Source organism: Hippichthys cyanospilos, chromosome 14, assembly GCF_059441005.1.
Source record: "Hippichthys cyanospilos isolate Australia breed blue-spotted pipefish chromosome 14, RoL_Hcya_1.0, whole genome shotgun sequence".
Lineage (NCBI taxonomy): Eukaryota > Metazoa > Chordata > Actinopteri > Syngnathiformes > Syngnathidae > Hippichthys > Hippichthys cyanospilos.
Window position 1 is genome coordinate 16,489,088 of NC_142382.1, and position 24,984 is coordinate 16,514,071.

General features: G+C 37.0%; 1 protein-coding gene across 1 annotated transcript in view; it reads left to right on the forward strand.

The window, feature by feature from the left end:
- alk (ALK receptor tyrosine kinase) overlaps positions 1 to 24,984 on the forward strand; it is a 229,022-nt gene that overhangs the window by 33,281 nt on the left and 170,757 nt on the right. The window contains exon 4 of the mRNA XM_088433659.1: positions 18,306 to 18,510. Within this exon, the coding sequence (XP_088289785.1) occupies positions 18,306 to 18,510 (205 nt within the window). The remainder of the gene's footprint in view (positions 1 to 18,305; positions 18,511 to 24,984) is intronic.

Sequence of the window (24,984 nt, forward strand, 5' to 3'; positions counted from 1 at the left end):
AAAACCCCCACAGCAAAGAGAAAATCTTTCACACACACCCCACACACACTCACTGCACTGACTGCAAAAAAGACTATAAGCTATTAAAAATGTATAAGTATACCTAAAATTTTATCCTTTTTGACCTTAATCAAAGAAAAAAACTTTCAATAACTGTTAACTACTTTTTTACAGCTTTTGTACAAGTTAAAGGTTAGTCTAAAACAGGAAAAAAAAAACAAGTGCATCAAAGGACTGAAATGAAAAATAGATGCCAATCACTTCACACAGCAAAAACAAAGCCTTTCCTGCCCCTCCCCTCCCCCAACATAGACTGGTGAGCCCACCCCACCATTTGAGAAGGACTGATCGAAGGAAAGCCTAGAAACCCTACGGAGGATAATCATTTCAGCCATTTTATATCCATGTTTCATTCTTTTGGTCCTTAACTTTTTTTTATGGCCAGAAACTTTAATTCCAAGATACTGTCATTGAGCTTTTCTGCTTGGGGGCAGGACTATACCACCCATCAAGGGATGTAACCTTTTTTTTTTTTTTTTTGGGAGGGTTGTAGCATCAGATTTGGAGATTATTTACATCCTAACTGTTTAAACGGTTAGGTTAGCTACTGTATGTGGTGTTGACTTGTTGAAAAACTCATTTCCATGTCTTTTCCTCTTTATTTTTTTACTACACGGTTTAAGAATAATCACGTCAAAGCCAAAAAGTAAGCAGAGCGGTGCAGTATATTTGTGGCTGTTGACATTTGCACAATACTTACTGGCCTAATCTAATATAATAATAGCACGCTCATCTTTTGCTTGATTCTTCTTTTGCCTCTTGCTTTCACACATTCAATCATGGTGCAATCTTTGATGGTGGGTGGGAAGCGAGCACATACTGAGTAGAAACAGAATTGACTATTGACATTAATGAGACGGAGAGCAAACTCCCAACAAAATCTCCCTCACTGCGCTCCAGGCAATTCTGTCAAGTGAAGGGCTTGTGGTAAGTATGGAGTGAAAAAGTTAATAGGACAAATACCAGACAAGCTCAAAGTTGTTGGCTGTGTGATGAATGCACCTGGCAGAAATATGCTGCAGGGGTTGATATGTTACATTCGTAACACGGGGTACTGAAAGGGTGAGAGGCCAATTCCCTTTGGCCATAAGCTCAAGGAAGTGGATGTACAACTCTGTTGTTTTCCCTCAGGGCACACACCTTAAGGTACACAGTGTCTTGGCTTCAATAGCTTCAAGAGACAGGAGCCTGAAATTTAAAGTATGAAAACTTTGGAAAACATCAGGCATACAGTCCTGCTCACCATTAACGGCACCCATAAAAAATGTCAAATATCACAAAATGAATCAAGTGAAGCATTATAATTCTATAGACAGCCTGTGTTTGGCACTTAAGGACAAATGATGAACAACAATTTGAAACAATGAACAATGAGAGTTAAAAAAAAGAAAATATTAGCATGTTGTGGCACTAAATTGGCACACTTTCCTGAAAATCATAAATAAATAAAAATAAATAACAAATAAGAAACATCTCTGATAATTTGCCAGTGCACAGGTAGCACCAATCAACTACAGTGATCCCTCATTATTCACGGTTAATAGGGACCGGAATGACACTTTTTGGGATTGTACACCAACAGTTTGTTTATGTATGGTGCAATGAAGCCTAGAAGGAAAAGAACACCTTTGCAAATGGTTAAGCGTGGTGGTGTATCCATAATGCGGTGATGCTGCTGTTCAACATCTGGTACGAGAGGCTTTGATTGTATTACAGTAATCATGAAATCAAAGAATTGTCAAGACATTTAGTGACATGTTAGAGATCATGGGTACTTCAGCAGGACTGAGACCAAAAAAAAGTATGTTTTATTTCCAAAGATATCGTAGAAATGGTGCCAATAATGATGAGCAGGACTGTAAATGCTATAGAGATCAGGAAAAATTCAAGTACCTCTTTTTTTTCCACGATCACCATCAACTAAGAACAAACACATAACACTAAGCTGCTCAATGCTAGATAATAAAAAACAATAGATGAATATTTGTGTGTCCTGCATGAACTATATGAACAACATTCATTGTAGGATTAAAACTCAGACCACATAGCATATTTTGGGAACTTCTACAATGGAGACCTCTAAAAAATATCAAACTCAACTAAACATAATAATACTATCAAGACACAACCATTAACAGTTTGTTTAATGAACTTTGGAAAGGAGCACAATCAGTGAAAACATGCAAGTTTCACACAGAAAAGCCCAGACACTAGTGTGAACCACTGGGACACATACTGTAGCTGCTCTTCTGTTTCTAATGACCAGTCCAAGGGGAGGCTTTGCAGGGATGTTGAACTGCTTTTTGAAGTGAACTTTTGGCCCTCTTCACACTATGATCATGCTTTGTATCACTGTGTTGCATCAGTTTTAAAAAATCTTAATGGGTCCAAAGGAGGATAACTGTTATGAACAGGGATAATTCTCAACCATCACCTAGTAAGAGTGTTTGCCCTTTTTCTCATTCTTTGTTTCCATCAGGTCCAGCTTTTTCTTCGTTGATTTGGCTAATTTCTTGAAACAGAAGTGACATTTTCAAAATAGCATTGGTAAAATCGCCATACCATTTTGCAATTGTTCATAACAGAATGTCATTTCTCATTGATGTCATCAAATTGCAAATGGGTTCATACGTGTCTCAGATGTTTCAGGGCATCTTTCCAGATAAATACATACTGTATATACAAGCAGCCTATAGTTAGCACAATATTATTACTGATCAAAGGCCCATATTTACTGTAGCACATCTTCCAAATAAACAGGTCTTGCTTATCTAAACATATTAGTTGATTATTAGTCTGATGGCTGTTAGCTCCCAAACATGTGATTGTGTAAGTCATCATATGCCTGTTCAAGTGTTCAAATTAGTCAAGAGCATAATGACCTAAACACCAAGCACTTCCTGCTGTGCTACACTGGAGACAAGCTGTATGAATTATGTGAGAGGTATTCCCTCAGATAACATGCTACATTATTTTTGCCACAGTTGCCCTATACATATTGTGATTCTGCACTTTTTTGTACCATACACCTGTAATTGCATAGTTTTGTCGATAACAGTGAGTTAGGGGACTCCAAATTGGCTATTATGTTAGTCTCCATTTCAGGACAAACTGAAAACAAGAATCATCATCTGGGATTAACATGATGCTGTGCTTTGATACACGCTTTCACTTGCAATACTGTTAAATACGACTACAATTCAGTATTTAAAAAAAAAAAAAAACATACTAGTCTGGCTTCAAAGTTCTTTTGTTCCTCCTTGCCTTACGTTTCCATCTCATAGACTATTTGAAAATGTATTGATTTTAGTTTACAGCTTTAATGTGTCTGTTGCATCTACCACTGCAGTATGCAGTGCTGCATTCTTGCCATCATAAATCTGATAGATAGCACTTTTGAGTTGCAATGTTTATAGTTGGCTGGTAACCAGTCCAGGGCACGCTTTGCCTTTTGCCAGCTCTGCCAAGACACTAAAGATCGCAAGCTGTGTAGAAAATAGATGAATTCCTATCCAGTAGTATCAGAGGAAGTCGGTGGTTACCATGGTGATGTCATCCATATATTTATTTTATTTTTTTTAAGTAAACCGACAACAGTGACCATCCAGAGAGGCAGAGCATGATAAGTGGTTCTCAGTGGAGTACAGCATGGATTTGGGCCTCAAGGGTTAGTTTTTGCTCACTACTAGTACATGGAGGAACATATAGCCATCTGCTAAGACAGCCTCAACCTCATTTATGAGTCATGGTGATGCATTCCTTGTAGTAATACACAAGGATTTATGCCAATACTGTAAGATGTAAGGAATATTGCTGCATTTGCAATATTTTAGCATTGTAGTATGTATGGTACTTGTAACTGCACTTCTGCAAAATACAAAATACATGAGTTCTTTGAGTGTGACATAAATGGAAACTACAATAGTCAGGACTTCATCATGCATAGATTAGGTCATTTAGGTTTGATTGAAATACATTTGAATTTCAATTTGAAAAAGAGGGCACCATTTCTGGAAATGAACCCTTATCACTTTAGTTATTGTTTGATATATACATGAAAAACAATAAACCACAATGACAAACTGTGGCTCGTCCTGAAAAAGAATGGTTCAAGTCTGGTATACTACAGCTTTAACCCAAAAAACTCTGAATCCTTTCTGCCTGTAGCTACCATTCAATTATGCTGTACTTTTTCAAGGGGTAAAAAAAGAATGCTTCTGGCTTAAAACAACTGAGACAAAACAGAGTAGAATTTGTTTTGAAGCAAGTGAGGCACTTTTTATTCCGTCTCAGCTCGTTTGCAGTCTAAAGAAGGACAGTGTGACTTCAGCTGTGGGAAGTTGACGAAAATGTACTGCATGTGGGCCGCATCATTATGCTCAGTAACACTGGCATCAAGTCAATGGGAGTTCAGTCAATTCTGGGAGATATTCTCCCATATTAAACAAAACCAAAAAAAATCTTCATAGTTGATGAAAAATAAGTAGCCAAAGGCCCTTTCTTCACAATTTTGTGAAGAAGTGTTTATGAGTGTTTATTGTTTTAAGCCCAAGCAAGTACAAAATGTACGGTTGAGTGAGATTGTAATAATCACTGAGCACATGAACACGCACTATGTATTGTCGTGTTTTTTAAGGTAGAATCGGTGCTGTCATTGTCTCACGGCCAATCTCAATGCACAAACACAACAACCAATGACCTTTGACTACTCAACAATTTTACCCGGAGAGCTTTGAGATCAACTGAGCTTCCCATTTGCACCTATAAATCTGTTTGGGTTTTCTTAAACTGAGGAGAGAAAAAGAGGGTTTGCACTCATCTGTGAGCGCCAGTGCATGCCTCAAGCACACACTTCACAGCATGATGCCTCATGTGTTGATGTAAGGGAGAGAATTTGTTGCCCATAGCACAGCATGATGCCTGCTATCGGATAATAAACAGATGGACTTGTTGAGCATGGCTGAGGACACATACACTTGATTTCAATCGTTTACTATGGCAAGAACTAAATTATAACTGCCTTTCTCAATACAAGCAACCGTCAGGTTTTGTTTGCATGACATTAAAAGTCTCACACCAGACTTTCAGCTTGATTGAACAGCTATAAGCTGGCTGAATAAACTTTGGCAGCCACTTTAATAGTAAAGATTGTCAGGACCCAAGAGCACGCACTGGCAGGTAAGTTCAGTGGCAGAATTTTTATTGACTGAAGAATACTTGCTGGCGTATGAGCTTACGGGAGTGAGACACTGTGGAGAGGCGTTTGGGACCAGCGAAGCCGGAGCGTGGCAGGCAGTCAGGTGATGGGAAGCAGATGGGACGGAGGCTCGGGCAGGCTGATGAGGTTGGCAGGCTAGCGGATAATCGGGCACAGGCAGGATCGAAGCACAAACAGATCAAGGGTAATTGGCAGGCTATCGAATAGTCGGGGGCAGGCGGGATCGATACAGAGGCGGACAGACAGGATGAAGCGCTGGAAAGCTTGATGTGGCGCATAGAGACAATCTGGCAAGTTCAAGAAGGAAGACACCAGCTTATATACTGAGCAGGTGATTAGCAGCAGCTAATCGCTCCATACATGTCCATCATGTAGCCTGACGCGCAATCACGCCCTGTTGTGCGAACTCCATTGACTACAATACAAAACTATCAGCTCTAACGACTCGATCGCGTTCGGTGTGAATGCAGTATGAAACTTATATGAAAGTATTTAAAGTATACTTATTACGTCTGTGAAGTCTAGAGAAAAATCAAGACTAAAACTAAAAAAACTAATAAAAATATTCCACTTCGTTCTGTCACAAGGTTCCAATACTTAGCCTAGTCTTTCATGGTTCAATTTAGAAGAAAACAAGCGTCATTCATTCATGTTTAACACTTGTATAATAGTAGTGCAAAAATGAGTGTCCTTGTGGTACAGTTAAGTAAAAACCTGTTAGTCTTGTAAGTTGACAAGAAGTAGAGCACATGACTTCTTTACAAGTAATCTATAAATGAGTAGACTTGTTGAATGCTTCTTGGTATGAACCTGCAAACTGAATTTTCTTCTAGATGTCACATGGATTCACTTGGATGTTTGCCCTCACCCATGAGATGAGTGTGGATGCGCTTGCATTTATACTGATGTTGTATTGTACTTTTGAGTGTTAACTAAACACTGTTGTATCTCCTTTTTGTAGTCCAGGATATGGTACGTATGTGCCATTATATAAATACACCAGGAAGATTTGTTCTGTCCCTCTTATTTTAAAGGTCTAAATTGATCAAGGACAGGTATTCCATGCCTTTTGCTGTAAGGATCACATTTATAGAATGGGTTTAGAAGAGTTATAGGTAAAAGAGGTAAAACCTCCATTTTCCTTGTTTTCTTTATCTTTTCCTCTGCCATAAGTGCTCTATACTGAAACCTCCTAGGAGCTTGTAGGAGGCAGCTCATAACGCCAGTGCTTATTTCACATCACCTGCTACCTACACAAGGGACAGTCAAAAAGTGTTACGATTTGACATGGTGGAGTGCGGCGGTGGACCCAAATGCAGGGAAACTGGAAGCAAGGTGAACTCCAAAAAACAGATGTTTAATAAGAAAAGAGGACCAAAATCAAGGTAGCAGAAAGACAAAGTAACAACCAAAAATCCACAAATTAACTTACTACAACAAAGGGACTTCAAGCTTGGGAAAACAAAGGAATATAACTCACTCAGGACCATGAAGGACTGGCAAAATACAGGATCGATGACAGAAACACAACAAGAGTAGACATAGACATAAGGCAAGACAATTAGCCGACAACCGAAGCTTAGATCGTTTTAATCTACTAATATTCGCCACCAGTATACAGTAGTTTTGTTTGTATGTTTTAGACTCCATTTACTGCCACCTATAGAATGGGAGTATATCGGCTGACTATGGGTGGAGGCCGCACCAACAATAAAGTGCTACAAAACAAATGCCAGATTCCGCACATCATATTTCCTCATAGAGGATTCACGTGTCAAGCATAAACCAAGCTTAACTGCAAAAAAAAAAAAAAAAGGGGCTTAAATATATTGCATATTAATCAGAAAAATATGCAACAGCTGGACAGGAACAAGCTGATTGGACGACACAGGGGCAGGTACACACAGACTGCAGGTGGAACAAATCACTCGAACAAAGTCAGAAGGAAACACAACAAGAACCCAAAACAGAAATTAATGGAAAGTTAACCACACAACTTAAAAAAGCAACAATGAGCAACAGAATGTGACAAAAAAGTATTGACGCCACTCAATTTATCTGAATTAAAGTTAATATTTCTCAATCAAGTTATTCAATCTGTTGCTAAAATACATGTATGAAAGTAAGCAGTTTAAAAAAACTTAAATGTATCCATTTCTTGTCAGCCATTGTAGAAATTGTTATCATTGTATGTCTTTTAGAAGCAAAGAGGTGTGAGTGAAGTAATTTTGGGGGGAAAGGGAAACATCCATTGATTATATCCGCTTATCTTTATTAGGGTCACTCGCTTGCTGATGTCTATCCCAACTATCGACATGCAGTACACCGGGGACACCCTGAACTGGTTGCCAGCCTATTGCAGGGCACACAGAGACAAACAACCATTCATGCACTCAGTCACACTTAGCGGCAATTTAGAGTGTCCAATATCCCTATCATGTGTGTTTATTTTGTACTGCGGGAGGAAACCGGCGTGCCTGGAGAAAACCCACGTGGGCATGGGAAAAAAAGTAAACTCCAAACAGGGAGGTCAGTCAGAGCAAGCTGAAATTGGACTCGGGATTCTGAATTGTGAGGCAGACGTGCTAATCACTCAGCCTTGCCACCCCAGGGAAAACATCAATAGCCATTTTCCGAACATTGGAACTATCCTGTCACGTGACATGGAAGGTTACATGAGTTTTGTGACACTCAATGAGCTTCAAACAAGATATGAAAAGGGCTTGCTTGTGGTAACTGTAGTTTTGCTTGGAGCCCCCCTGGCACAAAACTTTATGAAGCCAAACTCCCTCACAATATTTGCAGCACTTCCATGGCTTATTCAAATAATAGCAGCAATTGAGATTCTGCAGTGTCCTGAGAATCTAAACCCAACACTGTTTCCAGGATCAACCACTGAAGATAGTCTTCCACATCTTCTTATTTTATCCTGGATACCCCCTTTTTTTATAGCGCTGTAGCCTATTCCAGAATACCGTAAACCTTTTCCAATGCCTTGAAATTTTTTATTTGTGTTTCTCCTTCCAAAATCCATCCATTTTCTAAAGCTGCTTTTGCTCACAAGGGTCACAGGCTTGCTGGTGCCTATCCCAGCTGACTTCAGGTAGTGGGTGGGATATACCCTGAACTGGTTTCCAGCCAATTACAAGGCAAACCAGGATGAACAATCATTAATGCACCCAGTCAGACCAAAGGACCATTTACTGTGTTCAATACATCTGTTATGCATGTTTTTGGGAGAAAGCCGGAGTGCCCGGAGCAAACTTAGGCGGGTTCAAGGAGAACAGGCACACTCCACACAGGAAGGCCAGAGACAGATGGAATTGCACTTGAGTCTCTTAACTGTGTACCGGACGTGCTAAGCACTCTTCCTCCGAGCCGTCCTTTCCACAATAAGGAATTCAATTACAACCAGCTTCCAATGGACATCTCACTGCATAATTTCCAAAATGGCTGCCAGGAGAGAGATACATTTAAACGATGGATACCTGACAATGTTTCATTCAATCATTTCTACTTTTACTTTTTAACTGTTTAAATTTAAGGGAGTATTCTAACTACACACTGTTGAAATTTCAGGAAATAATATGAACTATAAGTCGAGTAAATTGAGCATGATTCGATCTTTTTTGACTGTGCTCTGAGGCCTCCTCCTTACTTTTGACTTACTGTAGCATTAGAATTGGCATTGTTTTAGTGCTTTGTTGTATTTACATACTGCCTTTGTTATTAATTTCCTGTTGTTTTGTTTTCATATGTATTGTATGTACCCAGTGTGCAATTTGGGTTGTTATACTTCAATACTTCAAAATTAAAAATTTTGGGTGTGTGTTCTTGCAAACACACACACGCGCACACACATAGCCATTGGTTGGTCAACAAGACAATTATAAGCCATTTTGGCCACTCGATGGCTCACAAACCAGGGCTAAAAGTAGAGGTTTCTGAATGGTTATTGATCCAGTGTGCAATTTCGAAGATGGCAGTCATGCACCTGTTCATGTTTGTCACATTCATTCCTGAATGACGCAACAAAATGTATCTTAACTGTGCCAAGGTGGGATTTTAATCCTTTGACACTCATTTTTGTCTCACACAATGTGTGTCAAATATTTTTCTCGACTGGTCCCAAAAAAGATGTTTCAAACACAAAGTATGAATTTTCCTTTTCAATTTGGCCCTGAGGGACAACCATTATATCTACAAAGAGACCCTGCGGTGCTTGCTCAAGAGGCAGGAGTAGTTGTACGACTATTCTTTGCTGCTCCATTATGACAACGTACAGTACCGGCCAAAGATTTGGACACATCTCAAAAAATTTCTTCAAGTAATGATGGCCACTCGCTTTTCCTAAAATTAGCTGACTCGTTCTTTACATAATACAAATTTCAGCATTTGTCCACTGGGGCTGTTGCCTGTCTATTAACCTGACATCTGCAAAACTCAACTGATGGTCCCATTCCCAATGATGAAGCAAGAAATTCCACTAATTAACCCTGATAAGGCACATTGGTGAAATAAAAACATTTTAGGTAGCTACTTCTTGAAGCTCATCGAGCGAATGCCAGGAGAATGCAAAACAGTAATCACAGCAAAGGGTGACTACTTTGGAGAGACTAGAATATAAAACATGTCAGTACTGTATTTCATTTTTTTTTTTGTTAAGTACCGAACTATACATGTGTTCATTCGTAGTTATGATGCCTTCAGTGAGCAGTTGCAAAAAAATAGTCATGAAAATGAAGATACCACATTGAATGACTATGGCGTTGACACGGAGACATTCTGTGTTACCCAAATAAAATGCTAAAGTAAATATTGAATTTTGTGTGATGGTTGCAATATATAATATTAATACAGTCGGCCCCCGGTTTACGAACACCCTCTTTTACGAAAATTTCGACTTACGAGCGTGGACCGAGGGGAGTTTTTTGTCCCCCATTTACGCACAAACCCTAGGAGAAACGTTGTACCTAAAGCAACAATATATATTAAACTATATCCACATGACATCATTGTTAATTATTATTACTGTTGTTATTGTTATTATAATTGCAGTGATTATTATTGTTACAGTTATTAATGGTTAATGCCTCAGTGTTTTTTTTTCTTTCCGAGTTTGAAACGTCAGACTGCATATGAATGCACCATACATCGCCACTTATGTAAACAACCACCTGAGACTAGTGCTGCTGTATCATACAATGACAACGTACTGTAACTGCCAGCTGGTTTCTTAGCATCCTTAATCAGCCATTCAACATGATTTTTTAATAGTAGTGTGCTTTTAGTGGTAGTTTCGAACTGCAATGGCAATAACTTAGAAGGAAGGTGTTGTGGGTATGAGTCCAGGTAATCGGAATAAAGCCACTGCTCAGAGGAAAAAATGTTTTCAAATAGCCTCCTCATACATACTTCCATAATCTATAAGAAGAGAAATTCTCCTCCTAAAAAAATTCACACCATGAGATGTTGCAGTATTGCGACATAGATGAACAGTGTTCCACATGCTATCCTATCTGCCTCACCACAGACTCTATGGAAAATAGTTTAACGGGTAGATATCATCTTGCAAAGAGCATGAACGTCGGGGTGCTTTTGTCTACCACGAAGACCTACTCATTGAGAAATACTTTACATTTCTTTATTTGCCTCAACTTCAAAGAAATTTGATGCCCTATTTATTTTGGAAATGTAGTGGACATGGGATACAATTTCAAGTGACTAAAAAATACATTTATTTAATTAGAATATAATTTAACAGTATGTGGACTATATAAGAAAAAATTAAATTGAGTTTAGGGTCCGATTCTAGTAAGACCGACCAAACTTTTTAAACCTTAGAAGGCCAAATACATCTCTGAGAATAGTCCTTTTAATATACTAATTCCAGTTTGATTAGTAAAACCCACAGAAAGAATAATCCTTTGAAAAGGTGAATAAGTTAAGTTCTGTGGTTTCTGTGGAGTTGATTTATTGAAATATGAAGCTCAGGTTCAACTGACCTTTCATTCATCAAATTCATGGTGAAAAATGTCATCCATTCTGGATAAAATTGTTAAGTACAAAACTTGTCAGAGCCACCTTCTCCTTAAAAGTAGCTCTTATTTAGTATATGCAACGCAGGATTACTTAAAGAAATAAATTATAAAAACACAGGTGCCTATCCCATCTGACTTGGAGCAGTAGGCGGCGGACACCCTAACCTGGTTCCTGGCCAGGGTACACAATGGAAAATTCAAATTTTTCTTTGTCATTTAAAACATCAATTGCCATTTGGTCTGGTCTAATTTTGACCAGGAAGTTGTATCATGAATGTTCTAAAATCCATTTGGACACACAAAGAAAAAAACAAAACAAAAAGAAACTTGATATTTTAATGGTTCACACAAATTTGTCTCATTTAAGTAAATCACATCAATACTGCAGGACTTAGAAGTCCCTCCAAATATGCTTGCTTGCATCATTGCTTACACATGGAGACTGAATTTGCAAAGTAACATGCAGGCCACTAATCGGTAACGCTACTTCGGTTTTTCACTTATCACAGGGGGGTGGAAGATCACTATTTTATTTTATTTTATTTTTTCAAACGTGGGGAAAATAAACATGAACACACAAATAAAAGAAAAAAATATGTACAGTTGCAAAGCAGACACCATCAAAATGAGTAAAAAAGAAAAAAGGAACCCACAAGTCCTGTTCCCATCTCTGAAAAGGAGTGGGAAGAAGTAAAACCCAAAATACCCTAGCCATAAGACAAATCAATACTTCAATAGCATCTTTTTTGTCTCCCTTTGTGTGATAGTTTATTTTAGTGAAGGTAATCACACATCCTATATAATTCATATAAAGTCATAAATACATAAATAAAAACACACATACTGTGTACTGTATATAAAATGTACACATCACAAATTTACCCCAAATTGTATACATTCTCTCATTAAATGTAGAAATATATATATATATATATTTATATATATATATATATATATATATATATATATATATATATATATATATATATATATATATATATATATATATATATATATACATCTTTTCAGTTCTATTTGATAGTTGTTCCATAAACTGACACCTCGAACAGATACACACGTAATATCTGTGTTGTCACTGGCCAATTCTCGCCAAGGTTTGCATTAAGTAATTGAAAGAGAACTTTTTTCATTTCTGACTTTTCCCTCTGGTTTGATATTTGATATTGCATCGGTGCTCTCTATGTAATTTTTTTGCTTTGACAAATATATTAGTATTATCTCTACGCTCAGCACAAAGAAAGGCATAATGGAAAGTGATGTGCAAGTGCCTCTATGAATACACAGGAAAAGCTGAGAGGTGCTGAATGGATAAAACGTTGCACTTGTACATGCACTTACAGATGGGTGGGGAGGTTGAGCAGAAAATCCAACAGAGTTCATGACAGTTCAACAGCAAAAACTCCATGACTCTGCATGACCAAATGACCTCCCATGGGTGAAAAATGCTGATACTATTGGTATTCACCAAGAGAGCTTCGGGACCCCCCAACAGACTGTGATAGCTGATTTGCACAGTTTTTGAGACCTTTCAAGCTAATTAATGCTAACACATAACATATATATATATATATATATATATATATATATATATATATATATATATATATATATATATATATATATATATATAAAACTAGATAACAAAGCACAGAGAAGTCAAGGTTTAATGACATTTTGATATTAATATGAAATAATATTATAAGTCACTCAGCCATATTATGAAGGCAACAGATTTGCCTTGGCTTCCTAATGTTGAGAATTTGTGCTTATCTCTGAGTGTGAGTTGATAACATGTTCCTTGTACTTGTATATTTCTATGTAGTAGAAAGGCACTTTCCTCATACAATTTATGAATGTACAAAGGAGTGAATATGACTTTGAATGGCTCTCTTTTGGTACCACCTGCTCTGGTTGACTATTGAACAATCCAGAGTGTACCATGCTCTCGCCCAAAGTCGGCTGGGATAGATTTGATTTCTCTGGTGATCCTGAAGGACAAATGGTAAAGAATAAATTGGTGGATTATTTTTGAGTATTGCAGTTGTACCTTAACAATCCACTGCACCCTTGAACATGTGCGTGTGAATGAAATGATAATGTAAATATGAATAATGCAAGAACTGCTATGAATGGTTGAAAATGTCGAAATGGAAACAAAATAGCGAGTCTGTTTAGATTGACAAGTGTCTTGCTATGTTTCAATATCATTACAAAAAAATCAATAAATGAATCAAATATGTATTTTGAATTAAATTACCATAGCAATATACTCCTGTATTTACATCATTATCCTCTGTTTCACTTTAAGATAGATGAAGCATCATATGGATAATTCCAGATTTCAAAGACATTTTATTCATGTACAAAATTCTAAAACATGGCGGCACACAGGGCTTCTTTCCCGCTAGAGCACTCACGTGAAGACTGCGTGCACAACACAAGCACTCCTCCTGCGCTGGCTGCGCCCCTCCCCTCTTAACTGTTATCTCTAGCGGAGGAGCAATGTGCGTAGACACAGAGGCAAGGAGGAAAGCAGTGAATCACATATAATGGTGGACTTCATCAATTTTCCAAAATGATGGGTAGAGCAAAGTTTTGCCCTCTCCTTTATTTGTCATATTTTTATAAAATACTTAACCTTACTTGAATGTCTCTAGCTCATGCAACCCTAATATGCAGCTAATCAGAACAAGAGAATGCTTTTTTTCTTCCTTATTTACATAAGTACATTTTTCCTCTTGGTTAGCAGTAACAGCCAGCTAAACAGATAAACTGAAAGAATGCTAACTTAAGCACGGATCTGTAACTCTGAAATTGCAACCTTATTACTGTGATTAGAGTATTTTATTTATGAAATCACATCAGAAAAATAGTACCATTAATCTGTTAGCTGAACTAACCAAGCCTATGATAGTTTATTACCTATTGTTGCTGAATATGTAACAGAAGCAAAATGTAGGTTTACTTTAAGAACTTTGAAGCCAAAATGTTCTCCAATTCTGGAATGATGCGTATTCATGCATATATAAATATTAAATATTGAATGGGTTTCTGAAATTCACTGTGTCAAAATACTCTGTCCAAAATTGTTTGTCTGGCAGGTACTGTATTTCAATATGATATTTGTAGCAGATAATAATATAGTTAATAAGTGTTTTACTTCAGGCCAAAATCCAGTCCGGGCTGAGTTTAAAGCCTTTACATCAAATCTGTGCAGGGTATGCAGGAAAATGTGCTATCCACACAGCCTCCAGCATTTGGCCCATATTAGTCAAGTGGATCTTTCATGTAAGGATCTGTGTTAATGTGGGAAAAGAGCCACTGATGCTAATCCAGCAATACAAAGAGGGAGAAATTTAATAAATAGAAAAGAATATATATCACTGTGCTTTTGTGCATGCAGAAAAAAAAAAAAAAAAAAAAAAAAAAAAAAAATATATATATATATATATATATATATATATATATATATATATATATATATATATATATATATATATATATATATATATATATATATATATATATATATATATATATATATGGCCAGGGATCGGTGCTCCAAGGTTCCCGCCTTTGGCCACCGCCCAGCTCACTTCGCACCTGAACCCTGTGGCCCCTCTCACAGGTGGTGAGCCCAAGGGAAGGGGGAATCCCCCGACAATTAAGCTCCTAGGATCACTTGAACACGCAAACCCCTCCACCACGTTAAGGTGACGGCTCATGGTGGGGTTGTGAATGATGTATTTATATTAGTGGTGATATGTTAGTAACAGAAACTATTGGAAGGTGAATCCATCTAAATATGAGTAATATCAATATCTGGTGCAGGTTTTGATCGAAATGATTCAAGTGTTGAGATACTTGAGTTTCTGTTTCTCCCTTGTTGGCACTCCTGGTGTGTTCTGGATGAGGTAACTTGGATGACTGCTTTTGTGTGCGTCAACTTAGTACCGACAATTTAAGTGCTGCCCCAGGCAATCACAGTGTGGTGCAGACACACTTTGCTCACCATCCTTCTCTCTTGTCCTGATGTTGTGCCGCCTGTCACATGACTCCGAGGCACCAGGTGAAACAAGCAAATAGGCCAAGCCAGCAATTTTCAGCCAACAACATACATAAAAGCAGCACAGGAAGATGAACCTGAAGGACTGCAGAAACGAAAAAGAGCGCCTCTATTTTCAGGCCTACTACTTAATGCTACAGGCCTCACAGTCTGGCAGACAACATACCTGCATGTTGTAAATAACACTAAATGGTGTAAGTAATATTTTAAGAATTTCCAGGATCAATTAATAATCATTTTCAGTGCCGCTGTGCGTTTGCTACTTTATCTCCCTCAAAAACAATATTGACGCAATAGCTTTATTCCATACACGTGTTTTTGAACATAAAACATTTTCAGGAATTCTGAGAAATTAACTAACATGCGGCAGCTCAGATTTAAATAGCGATAATTGTGCTTACGTGTTAACTTTGAAAGGGTACTGCATATTCACTGTCAAGACACTGCTGTAGAAAGTGTACATAAGTTATTTTGAAAGTATTTTCTGTTTACTTAGTGTATAAACGTCATTTTTCCCCCCCTGGTTTTTACACAATTCCAAAAGAAAAAGATATACATGAAAATGAAAAGGCATTCTATTTTGGTGATTTCAGGTGAATCAACCTTTGCATCGCACATCATTGAGACAAGGCAGCCTTATGTGGACTTAACACGTTTTGGAAAGGCAAAGGTTCTCAACGAATTATGATTTATTCTAAAATTCTCTGCAGTGGTTGTCAGTCAATTTAAAGTGGTTTTTGAATTGGCACAAATAGATCTGGCACTTGGGGTATGACAGTATGGAGAAGATAGAAAATTGAGCAAATATGTAATTTAGTCTCCAATGAGTGTCGATATGTTTTTGAGAGGATGTATTTTATCCTTCCCAGTTGTCAATCTCTTGTAAAATCATTCCCTTCATAGATCTGTGAATGGCTATTTTTTGAAATGGCTCATATTTAAAATGGTTTTAAAGATTTGTCTATATATATATATATATATATATATATATATATATATATATATATATATATATATATATATATATATATATATATAATATATATAATTATTTATATAATCATAATTGTACTTTCTCTTACATTAAATATTGCTGTTTTCCAAAATATAGATGAGTTTCTCATATAGCTAGAAATACATTGTGATAATTTGCCTTTTCCTTTTTTCTTAACTGTAGAAGTTTATGAGTTTCTTCAGCAGTAGGCCTTATTTGGGTCCAGAGTGTCTTTTCCTGCGAGTGTGTAGTTAATTCAGGCTTGCTCTGTTTTTAACCCTAAGCTTGTTAAAGTGAGGAAGTTTATAAACCGTAGACAAAAGGATGATGTAATGAGAGAAAAAAACAAACAAACACAGATGGCCATATCATCAGGCGGCCCCAAATTTACTAGCCTGATCAGCAGGTACAGATACAGGTTTCTTATACAGATCTTCTGAATCATTCTCTTATTCCAGATCATCTAATTCTTTCACTGCCCATGACAGCTATAGATGTCAAAAGTCAATTTTAACTGGGCTGGCAGTGAATGAATTAGGGACAGTTTGGCCTTGCTGAACCAGGGCAATGTTTTTTTATTTCATTTTCAGAACATACAGCATTAAAGTTTCTTAATGTTAAAAGGGTGAATAACAGTACATGTCATCATCAATCATAAGTGAAAAGTAGTAATCTTAGGTAACAGCAAGTAACTGCAGCATTCACAATGGTTGATGAGGGCTCTTAAAATATTTGAAGCATGTAATGTAACTAAATGGTGATGTCCTGGAGTGGAACTGATTGTGTCAGATACTCTCAATTAATATGTCAGATTTTACACTTAACTTGCAGGTTGTACACATTCATGAGGCTGCCAGGAACGGGTGATTGCACTGTAATCACCATCATCTTTGATTCTTTCCAAATGTAACAGGGTAAAGCTAATAAGACCTGATAAGAGATTTAATACGGCTAGGATTGAATAAATGAATATGCGTACCAGTTGAGAAGAACTGCATTACATTGTGGTGACATGATATTTGGAGATCTCTTTCGAAAGATTCAGCTGAGCTCGGACACACGTCTGAAATGTGCGTGGTCCTTTCATATCCTTTCTCACCCAGCATAACATATGAATTGCATATTGCCACAACTAATGGAAAAAGGCGGTTTAAGTGCAGCTGTTGAGATACTCAAAGTGACATTTGTGACCCAGTTGTGAGAAGTTTAGTTAAAGACAATCTGATCCTTAGTAAGCTGCTTTTACCATTATCTTGAAGGGAGACTGATCTATAAACAAATTCTGATGGGGATGAAAAGAAATACTAAGTGGTAAAAATGATTTTAAGATCAAGTTTTTCAAGACATGAAACGATTTTCACTGCCACAACAAAATATTCCACAATGTCACAGCATCTTCATCTTGGATGCTTCCTGAGAATAATGAAATGTATTAATTCTGTCAGATTTGGCTTTGCAATTTTAACTTCAACTCATCAACAGTAGATTTTTAACGGGATGCATTAAACATTCATATTTTTTTCAAGTTGAAAACTCTTTGTGATCCTCCACTCGCACTCACTTCCTGCCTGAATGAGCACAATTGGTTTGAAAGTGAAATGAGACTTCATCTCTATGCAAGAAGAAAAATGCTTTGATTCTATTTTTTTCATCCACACCTACTTTTTTTTTTACTTTTTCTTCTGCCAATGCTCTTAGTGGCTAGTTCATGTCATGCATTTTCATTAAGTGTTACAGTTCACCCGACTATATTTTCACTCAGAATTAGCATTTGTGCTCATCCTTTGTTGCAAAACATGTTTATTTTTATCAAAATGAAAACGACCAGAAAATGGCTGTGTTTCTTGTTGTAATTGAAGCCATTTCTGGCTTTATATTCAATATTATGTTTTCTCTTCCGCTCAGGTCAGTTTTTTTGGGTGAACGGTTCCTCCTTTGGTGGCCCCTGGGTGCTGAGTCCATGGTTGTGGGGTGGCCCAACTCCCTGCAACATAAACATGGCCTTGTACCTGAACCCCAAGCAAAGTGGCCAATACACCATATGGCTCATCGAGCGGGACAAGCCACAACTTGCTCTCTTCTCAACTGACACTTTGCCTCGTATCACAGGGTAAGTACTTGTTTTAGGGTGGTTTTCTAGGCTCAGCCAGAACTTGAACATGCATCAGATGTGGTATTGTGAAAATCATTTTCACAGAATCGGACTGTGTACTGATGGATGCTTTCAAGATGCTGTGGAACATAGATTGAAGCGTTGTCTAAATGGACCACTTCGCAATGTATTTAAACACATATTTAGTGCTGCTTCCTTACCGTGTTCTTGGAATTTGTTTAGGCAGGACTGCATTATTTTTCATATGTTTACTCTGGTGTACACATGGAGTACATAACCAATGTCCATGCTTTTATATGTCTTGTTTCTTCCACTTAGCTGGGTCTCATTTTTGACTCCAGCAGTCGAAGGAGTCACTGTGTCCTCCACTAGTTCCAGTAGGTATTCTTAGGTGGACCATACCAGTTTAGTGATACGTCAATCACAGGACGGTTGAGATTTGGCAATTGACAGAAAGGGAAACTAACTCCGACTTTCTTTTTCGAGATGTGGAAGTGACTTATATCTAAGGTCCATTTCATTGTCAGAACTCCTATTATAGTATTTATTTGTGGATGGATTTGTTGAAGTTTGTTTTAATATGATGTACACCTTTTTGAAACTGAGAGCTACTTTGTTGGTACTGAGAAATGCAAAGGGCTACCAGTATATGGGAAAACACAGATCATGTTCATATCATGTTCATGAATTCTCACAATAATTAAAGAACAGTTGCATTAACTATCTACAGTAAATCAACTGTAATATGTAATGTAAATGTGATAGATATAATCGTTTGTAAACACTGGCCACGAGTGTCAACACTCTTCATAGAAAAATACGTGGTCACTGGCAGACAAGTATTTTACATGATGAGAATTCTTGTCACTGTTAAGGAAAGAGTTAATTGACAATAGAGTGCACGCCTATTTTCAAAGTTCCTAAACAATGCTTCATTGAAAAATAACTTCCTGTACTTACTGATGACATTACTCATCCTGGACGGTTATACCTTTCACTTTTGAAGAGAGTTGTAAAGGTAACTTATTCTTCTACGAGAAAACACTGAGATAACTAACTGGCGAGCTGACTAGCTTGTTAACCGGAATCAACTCACTTAGTATCGTTGTTCTGCTTTAGCAATTAGCCTGGACCCATTGTTTGCGCATGCTTGTGACCCCCCAAAAAGTCCTTAAACTTCAAACTGATCATTAACTGGCTGCCCAATATTGTCAATCAAGCAACAATGTGGACAAACCACAACTTATTTTTTAAAACAGGTCTAAGAAACTTTAAAAATTGTCAGAATGGTATGAAATTACTAAAACATCTCAAGGGCAGTCTTTTGGCACACAACCTAATGGCAATGGCAATGTACAGATTTGTCTGCAGTTTGTAAACTCATGCCAACAATGTGAGTTGATTCACAGAAAAATCTGCAAATTGGGATTTTTTAAAAATTATTATTGTTATTTTTATTTATGTATTTATTTATTTTAGCGACGGCTGTTGCTCCACCTCAGGAAAAGGCCGGCCTGCAGTAAATAATGATCATAGTGTATAACTCCACAGGAGGAGGAAAAGGCTTTCAATCATACATTGTAGCAGACCTGCAGTTGTGTTACATTTTTTTTTAAGACCCGGCTGTCTGTGAGACCCCGTAGGTGTCTTTGATTTGTGATCATTTGTGAGTCAGGGTGTGCGGCCCTTGGGAGGAGCTTCGAAGAGGATTGTGAGTGTGTATGCTGAAAAAAGGCTGTTTCTTTGAATTCATTCCATTTGTTCTGACAGAATTTTTGACAGTTTAAAATCTGTCCCGACTTTGTTTACCCCCTTACTCCCCATTCTGTCTCGCATCCAAAGCATTTTCTCCATGATTTCCTGAAAAGTGATAGCCGTAGCCGCTAGGAACGTAACAATCAAGACCTAAAAATTGGAGGATACTTCTTTTACTTTGCAAAGATTCAGATTAAAATTGTAGGCTCTGGCCTACCTGTGTGAAGTTTGCATGTTTTGCCAGTTCCCGCATGGGATTTCTCCGGGCACTCTGGCTTCCTCCCCCATTCCAAAAGCATGCATGGGAGGTGTATTTGACACTAAAAATTTTCCTTAGGTGTGACTGGGTTCGTCAGTGGTTGTTCGCCCCCGTGTGCCGTGCAATTGACTGGCTTCCTGTTCAGAGTGTCCCTTGAATACTGCCGGTAGACAGCTGAGATAGGCACCAGCGAGCCAGCGACCCTAGTGGAGGATAAGTGTCTGTAGAAAATAAATGGATGGATAAATCTACCTACAACATATAGTCAGAATTGATAATGGCTTACTTTATAATCCTAATACTGTGTCCTTTATTGCTCATAGTAATAATAATAATAATAATAATAATAATAATAATCATCATCATCATCATCATCATCATCATCATAACATCAGTAATAATTGTATTAGTGTTTCTTTCTCCCAAAAAAGGATTAATTTACTGTAAGAAACGCATCATTGTAAAATAAGATACTGTATGAGAAATCAATATACTATACTTTATTACATGATAAATACATTAGTTTCTTTGTTAAATGTTCTATTAATGTATTTACAATTATTTTTTCTCATTACAAGCCGGTAGAATTTCCTTGAATTAAGTAGTATGAAGTTCCTTTGGTGTCAGGGAGTAAAGCTAAACCCATTGCTTCGGATATGGTCAGGAGTCTGTAATCCTGTGAAGGCATTGATGTCTTCCTCATCTGTGCATATCATATCATGTGGATATCATATGTATGTATGTCACCATAAAAACACACACCTTGAGGCAGCAGAATGGTGATATGCTTTTTGCATTTATGACAGATTAGATTGTGTTTTTGTGTGCGCTCATTTGTCGTCAAATTGTGTCAACCACCCACGCCATTTCTGCCTTCGCTGTTTGTAGTCAAATTCACAACTGTTCAAAGCATGGGGGTGGTAAGTTTCTGAATTCTTGAGAAAAGATGGAATGAAAGAAGGAAGCCAACTGTGGTAAATTTACTGATTGCCAACTTGTGCGTATACATTTTCATTTTAATTTTGTTCGCCAAGATGGAAACAAGCCATCCTTGTGGATTGCAACTTGGTAGAAAGCCTTTTGTTCTGAAAGATTTGGATGTGTTTAAAACAAGCAAGCAAGTGACTAATAATAATAATAATAATCACCCACGTCATTGACTTGTATTAAAACAAATGGCTTAAAAATTCATAAAAATTATAATCATGCAAATGTGTGTCTGTTTTAAACAGAGTTGTTACACACATTATTACATCAGAGTTTTTCCAGCAGACAATACTATAAACTGCTCATTTGAGAATTTGTTCAGATAAGATCATTTTTTTTGGAAACAAGGTGATTGATGATTTTATTTAGCTCGGTGTAGTCAAAGGAAAATTGTAGTCTTATTCCATGACATCAAGATCATTTATTTTTTTTACCGAGTCGTTACACACATTATTGCATCAGTGTTTTTTCAACAGACTATACCATAACCTGCTAATTTTATATTTTCAGATAAGATAATTATTTTTGGAAACAAGGGGATTGATCAATTTGTTTAGCACTGTGTAGTCAAAGGAAAATTATAATCGACATCTAGATTTGTTTCTTGACAATGAGTCTATTTTCCAAGTGTACATGATGTTTAAAGGCGGCATCAGAATCACAATATACTGTTCGATGTTGTTTCAGCATAACATGTCTTTTATAATGAACATACCTTACTTAAAAGTTCAAAACACTTAAAAAAAACAGCTTGTATTTGTATGCTTGATGGACTCAAAGAGTTGAATCATAATTCATCTTATCATGCGTCATCCTTTTTCATTATAGCTGAATAATTTAAGTGATGCCTTTTGTTATGCAATATGGTACATCTAGATGCAAGCCACAACAAATGTGATTAATCTAAACAGTGCCATCTCTCTTTATTGTCTGTCAAGTCCTGTGGAGTCAATAATGAAACTTAAACCTAGCCCAATGTCTACATGTGTGCAAGCTATATGAAATCAATATGGAATTGAATGCAATGATACATTTTGCATCTTTAATACTGTGTCTATATTGCAAATTGTAGAACATGATTGTCACATGTATAGCACAAAACCACAGTGAAATTCTTACTTTGTTCACCTCCATTATGCCATTATACTAAGCATGCCTAACATTGTAAGATGGCTGTAAAACAAAAACTAAACATGTTGTCGCCAACATTTTTTATGTATTCCTCATAATTTTTTCTTTACTGTAACATTTGTTAATATCTGTTGTTGGTTTTGGCTCACATCTTGTGTTGGAAAACTGACAAGGTGACGGCGTAAATAGATATTTTCAGCAGGTTTAACATTTGTGGAAATACATAAAGCACTTACAATGTAATTTTTTACAGTTATTGTCAACATTGTACATGCAAATTTGTGAGTGAACACAAGATTTAGCGCCTGCTATTTGGAATTTTAAGTCCCTGTCCAACAGAGAGGCGAAGGTTGGTTAGTGTTGGCAAAAATAACTTTTTTTTTTTTTTCTAACTCTTGTCAGGCCTTGTTTAAGTACATACATGTTTGCCAGATGGTCACCTGTACTGCTCGTTGCAAGGTCATTTTGAAAACGGCCTGTAATTTGTATGGGGGCTTTAGTAAAAAGTTTAAAACTGAAAGGAGTAGCTTTCAGAAGCCTTGGTCCAGCACACAATAAACAAAATATGTATCGCATGTGTACAAGCAGGTTGGGGACATTTGTACAATGTGACTGGTTTTGGATATCAAATTGGATACATTTTTAAAATTGTTTGTGTCAAAAGGGAAGATTCTGAAATCAAATTAGATCACGCAATAAAATCTACTCCATCTAAATCTAACATTAAGTTTGTGTTGTACACAAAATATTGTCAGAACTACTGTACATGCATAACTTTACAGCTCTGGAATAGACTGCAAATGAATCTTTTCAGTAGAGTAATAGTAAAAATGAAAAAAAAAATGTGAGAATGAAATATCGCTATACTATTTTTTCTGTCATTATAACTGCATATTATTTTCAAAGAAAATGCCACTTTAAGTGTGTTAAAAATTCAGCATTTAGCCTTATTTAGGACTTGCACAAGTCAAAAGTTAGGAAACACCAAGTCACTTTAGTTTTATAATAACATTTATTATGATTAGTATCATCTTAATCCTAAATTGAAGATTAATACAGTACAGTGTGTCAAGGGACGGCTTGGAGATAGGGACTGTGGATCCATGTGTAGGAAAGCTCACAGTTAGGGAGTGCATGCAGAAATCCATATTTAATTAACAAAAACGGTAAGCAAAATGGACACAAGAAAAACAGGGCAGCAACAACTACAAAGACAAGCAGGCAGGTAAACATGACAATGATCTGACACAGACCTATAGAAAGCAGGGAACTCAATACAAGCCAAAATAATTACACAAACACCTGGACAGGAAACAATTGGAGCAGGGAGCTGATTGACAGACACAAGGGAATCACAATGTCGAGGACAGGTGGACGCAATCACACTCACAAGACACTGACCGGGGACACAAAAAAAAACATAAGACCAGACAAAAACCTGGCCACCCAGAACATAACACAATGTGGCTCATGAGTGTTCATAAACAGAAGTGAATTTTATTTAAAACCAAAAAAAAACCTCTCTTCTAGGTGTTGCTCTTTATATTAGTGGTAGCCCACATTGTTGGGATGTTGTCCCCTGCCACTGGTAATCCACATTTTGTAATCTTGAAAACGCTGTATCTGCATCAGCGTGATTCAATCCAATATTTTGGATTTGAAAAAGCATCATAGGAGTAAAAGAGATTACCAGATCTGGACAGCAGAAACATTGCATTTTCAACCAGATTACATTTTTTAACAACTGGTCCTAGATTATAAATGCTGTCCGATAGTGCTGTAATCAGAATCAGCTTGGTCAAGTACACTGATAAAAACCAGAGGGATTTCACTCTGTTAGCTTGAGTCAGTCTTATTTTACTGAAAAGAAAACATTATAACAAAAAGGGCATTTAGAGTATAGCATGTAAATACAGAGAGTTGTTAAGCAATGTAAGGATAACATTACTGCAGTAGTATCAAACATTGACAGCTCTTCAAATGATGCAGCGAGCCATCAAGCAATAAAATGAGGACTAGTGGTGTAATTATGATATAACAACCATTGTACAAATGATGCATTCATCTCACAATTTAACGTGGTAAATAACTGCAAGTAATTTCATACATTTAATACACTCACAGACTGTCTGATGGAAAAGGAATCGTTTGTGACAAATTCCTTTTGATACAACCACACAAAACATTTTAGTCTGTACACAGTTCCAAACAAATTGATTTATGTAACATAATTTTCTTGAATTAATGATAATGATACGGCCCCTTCGCAAAGATTCCATTAAGGATGACCAAGAACAAGGTGGGATGGATTCCTCTACTTGGTATTCATAGCACCTAGA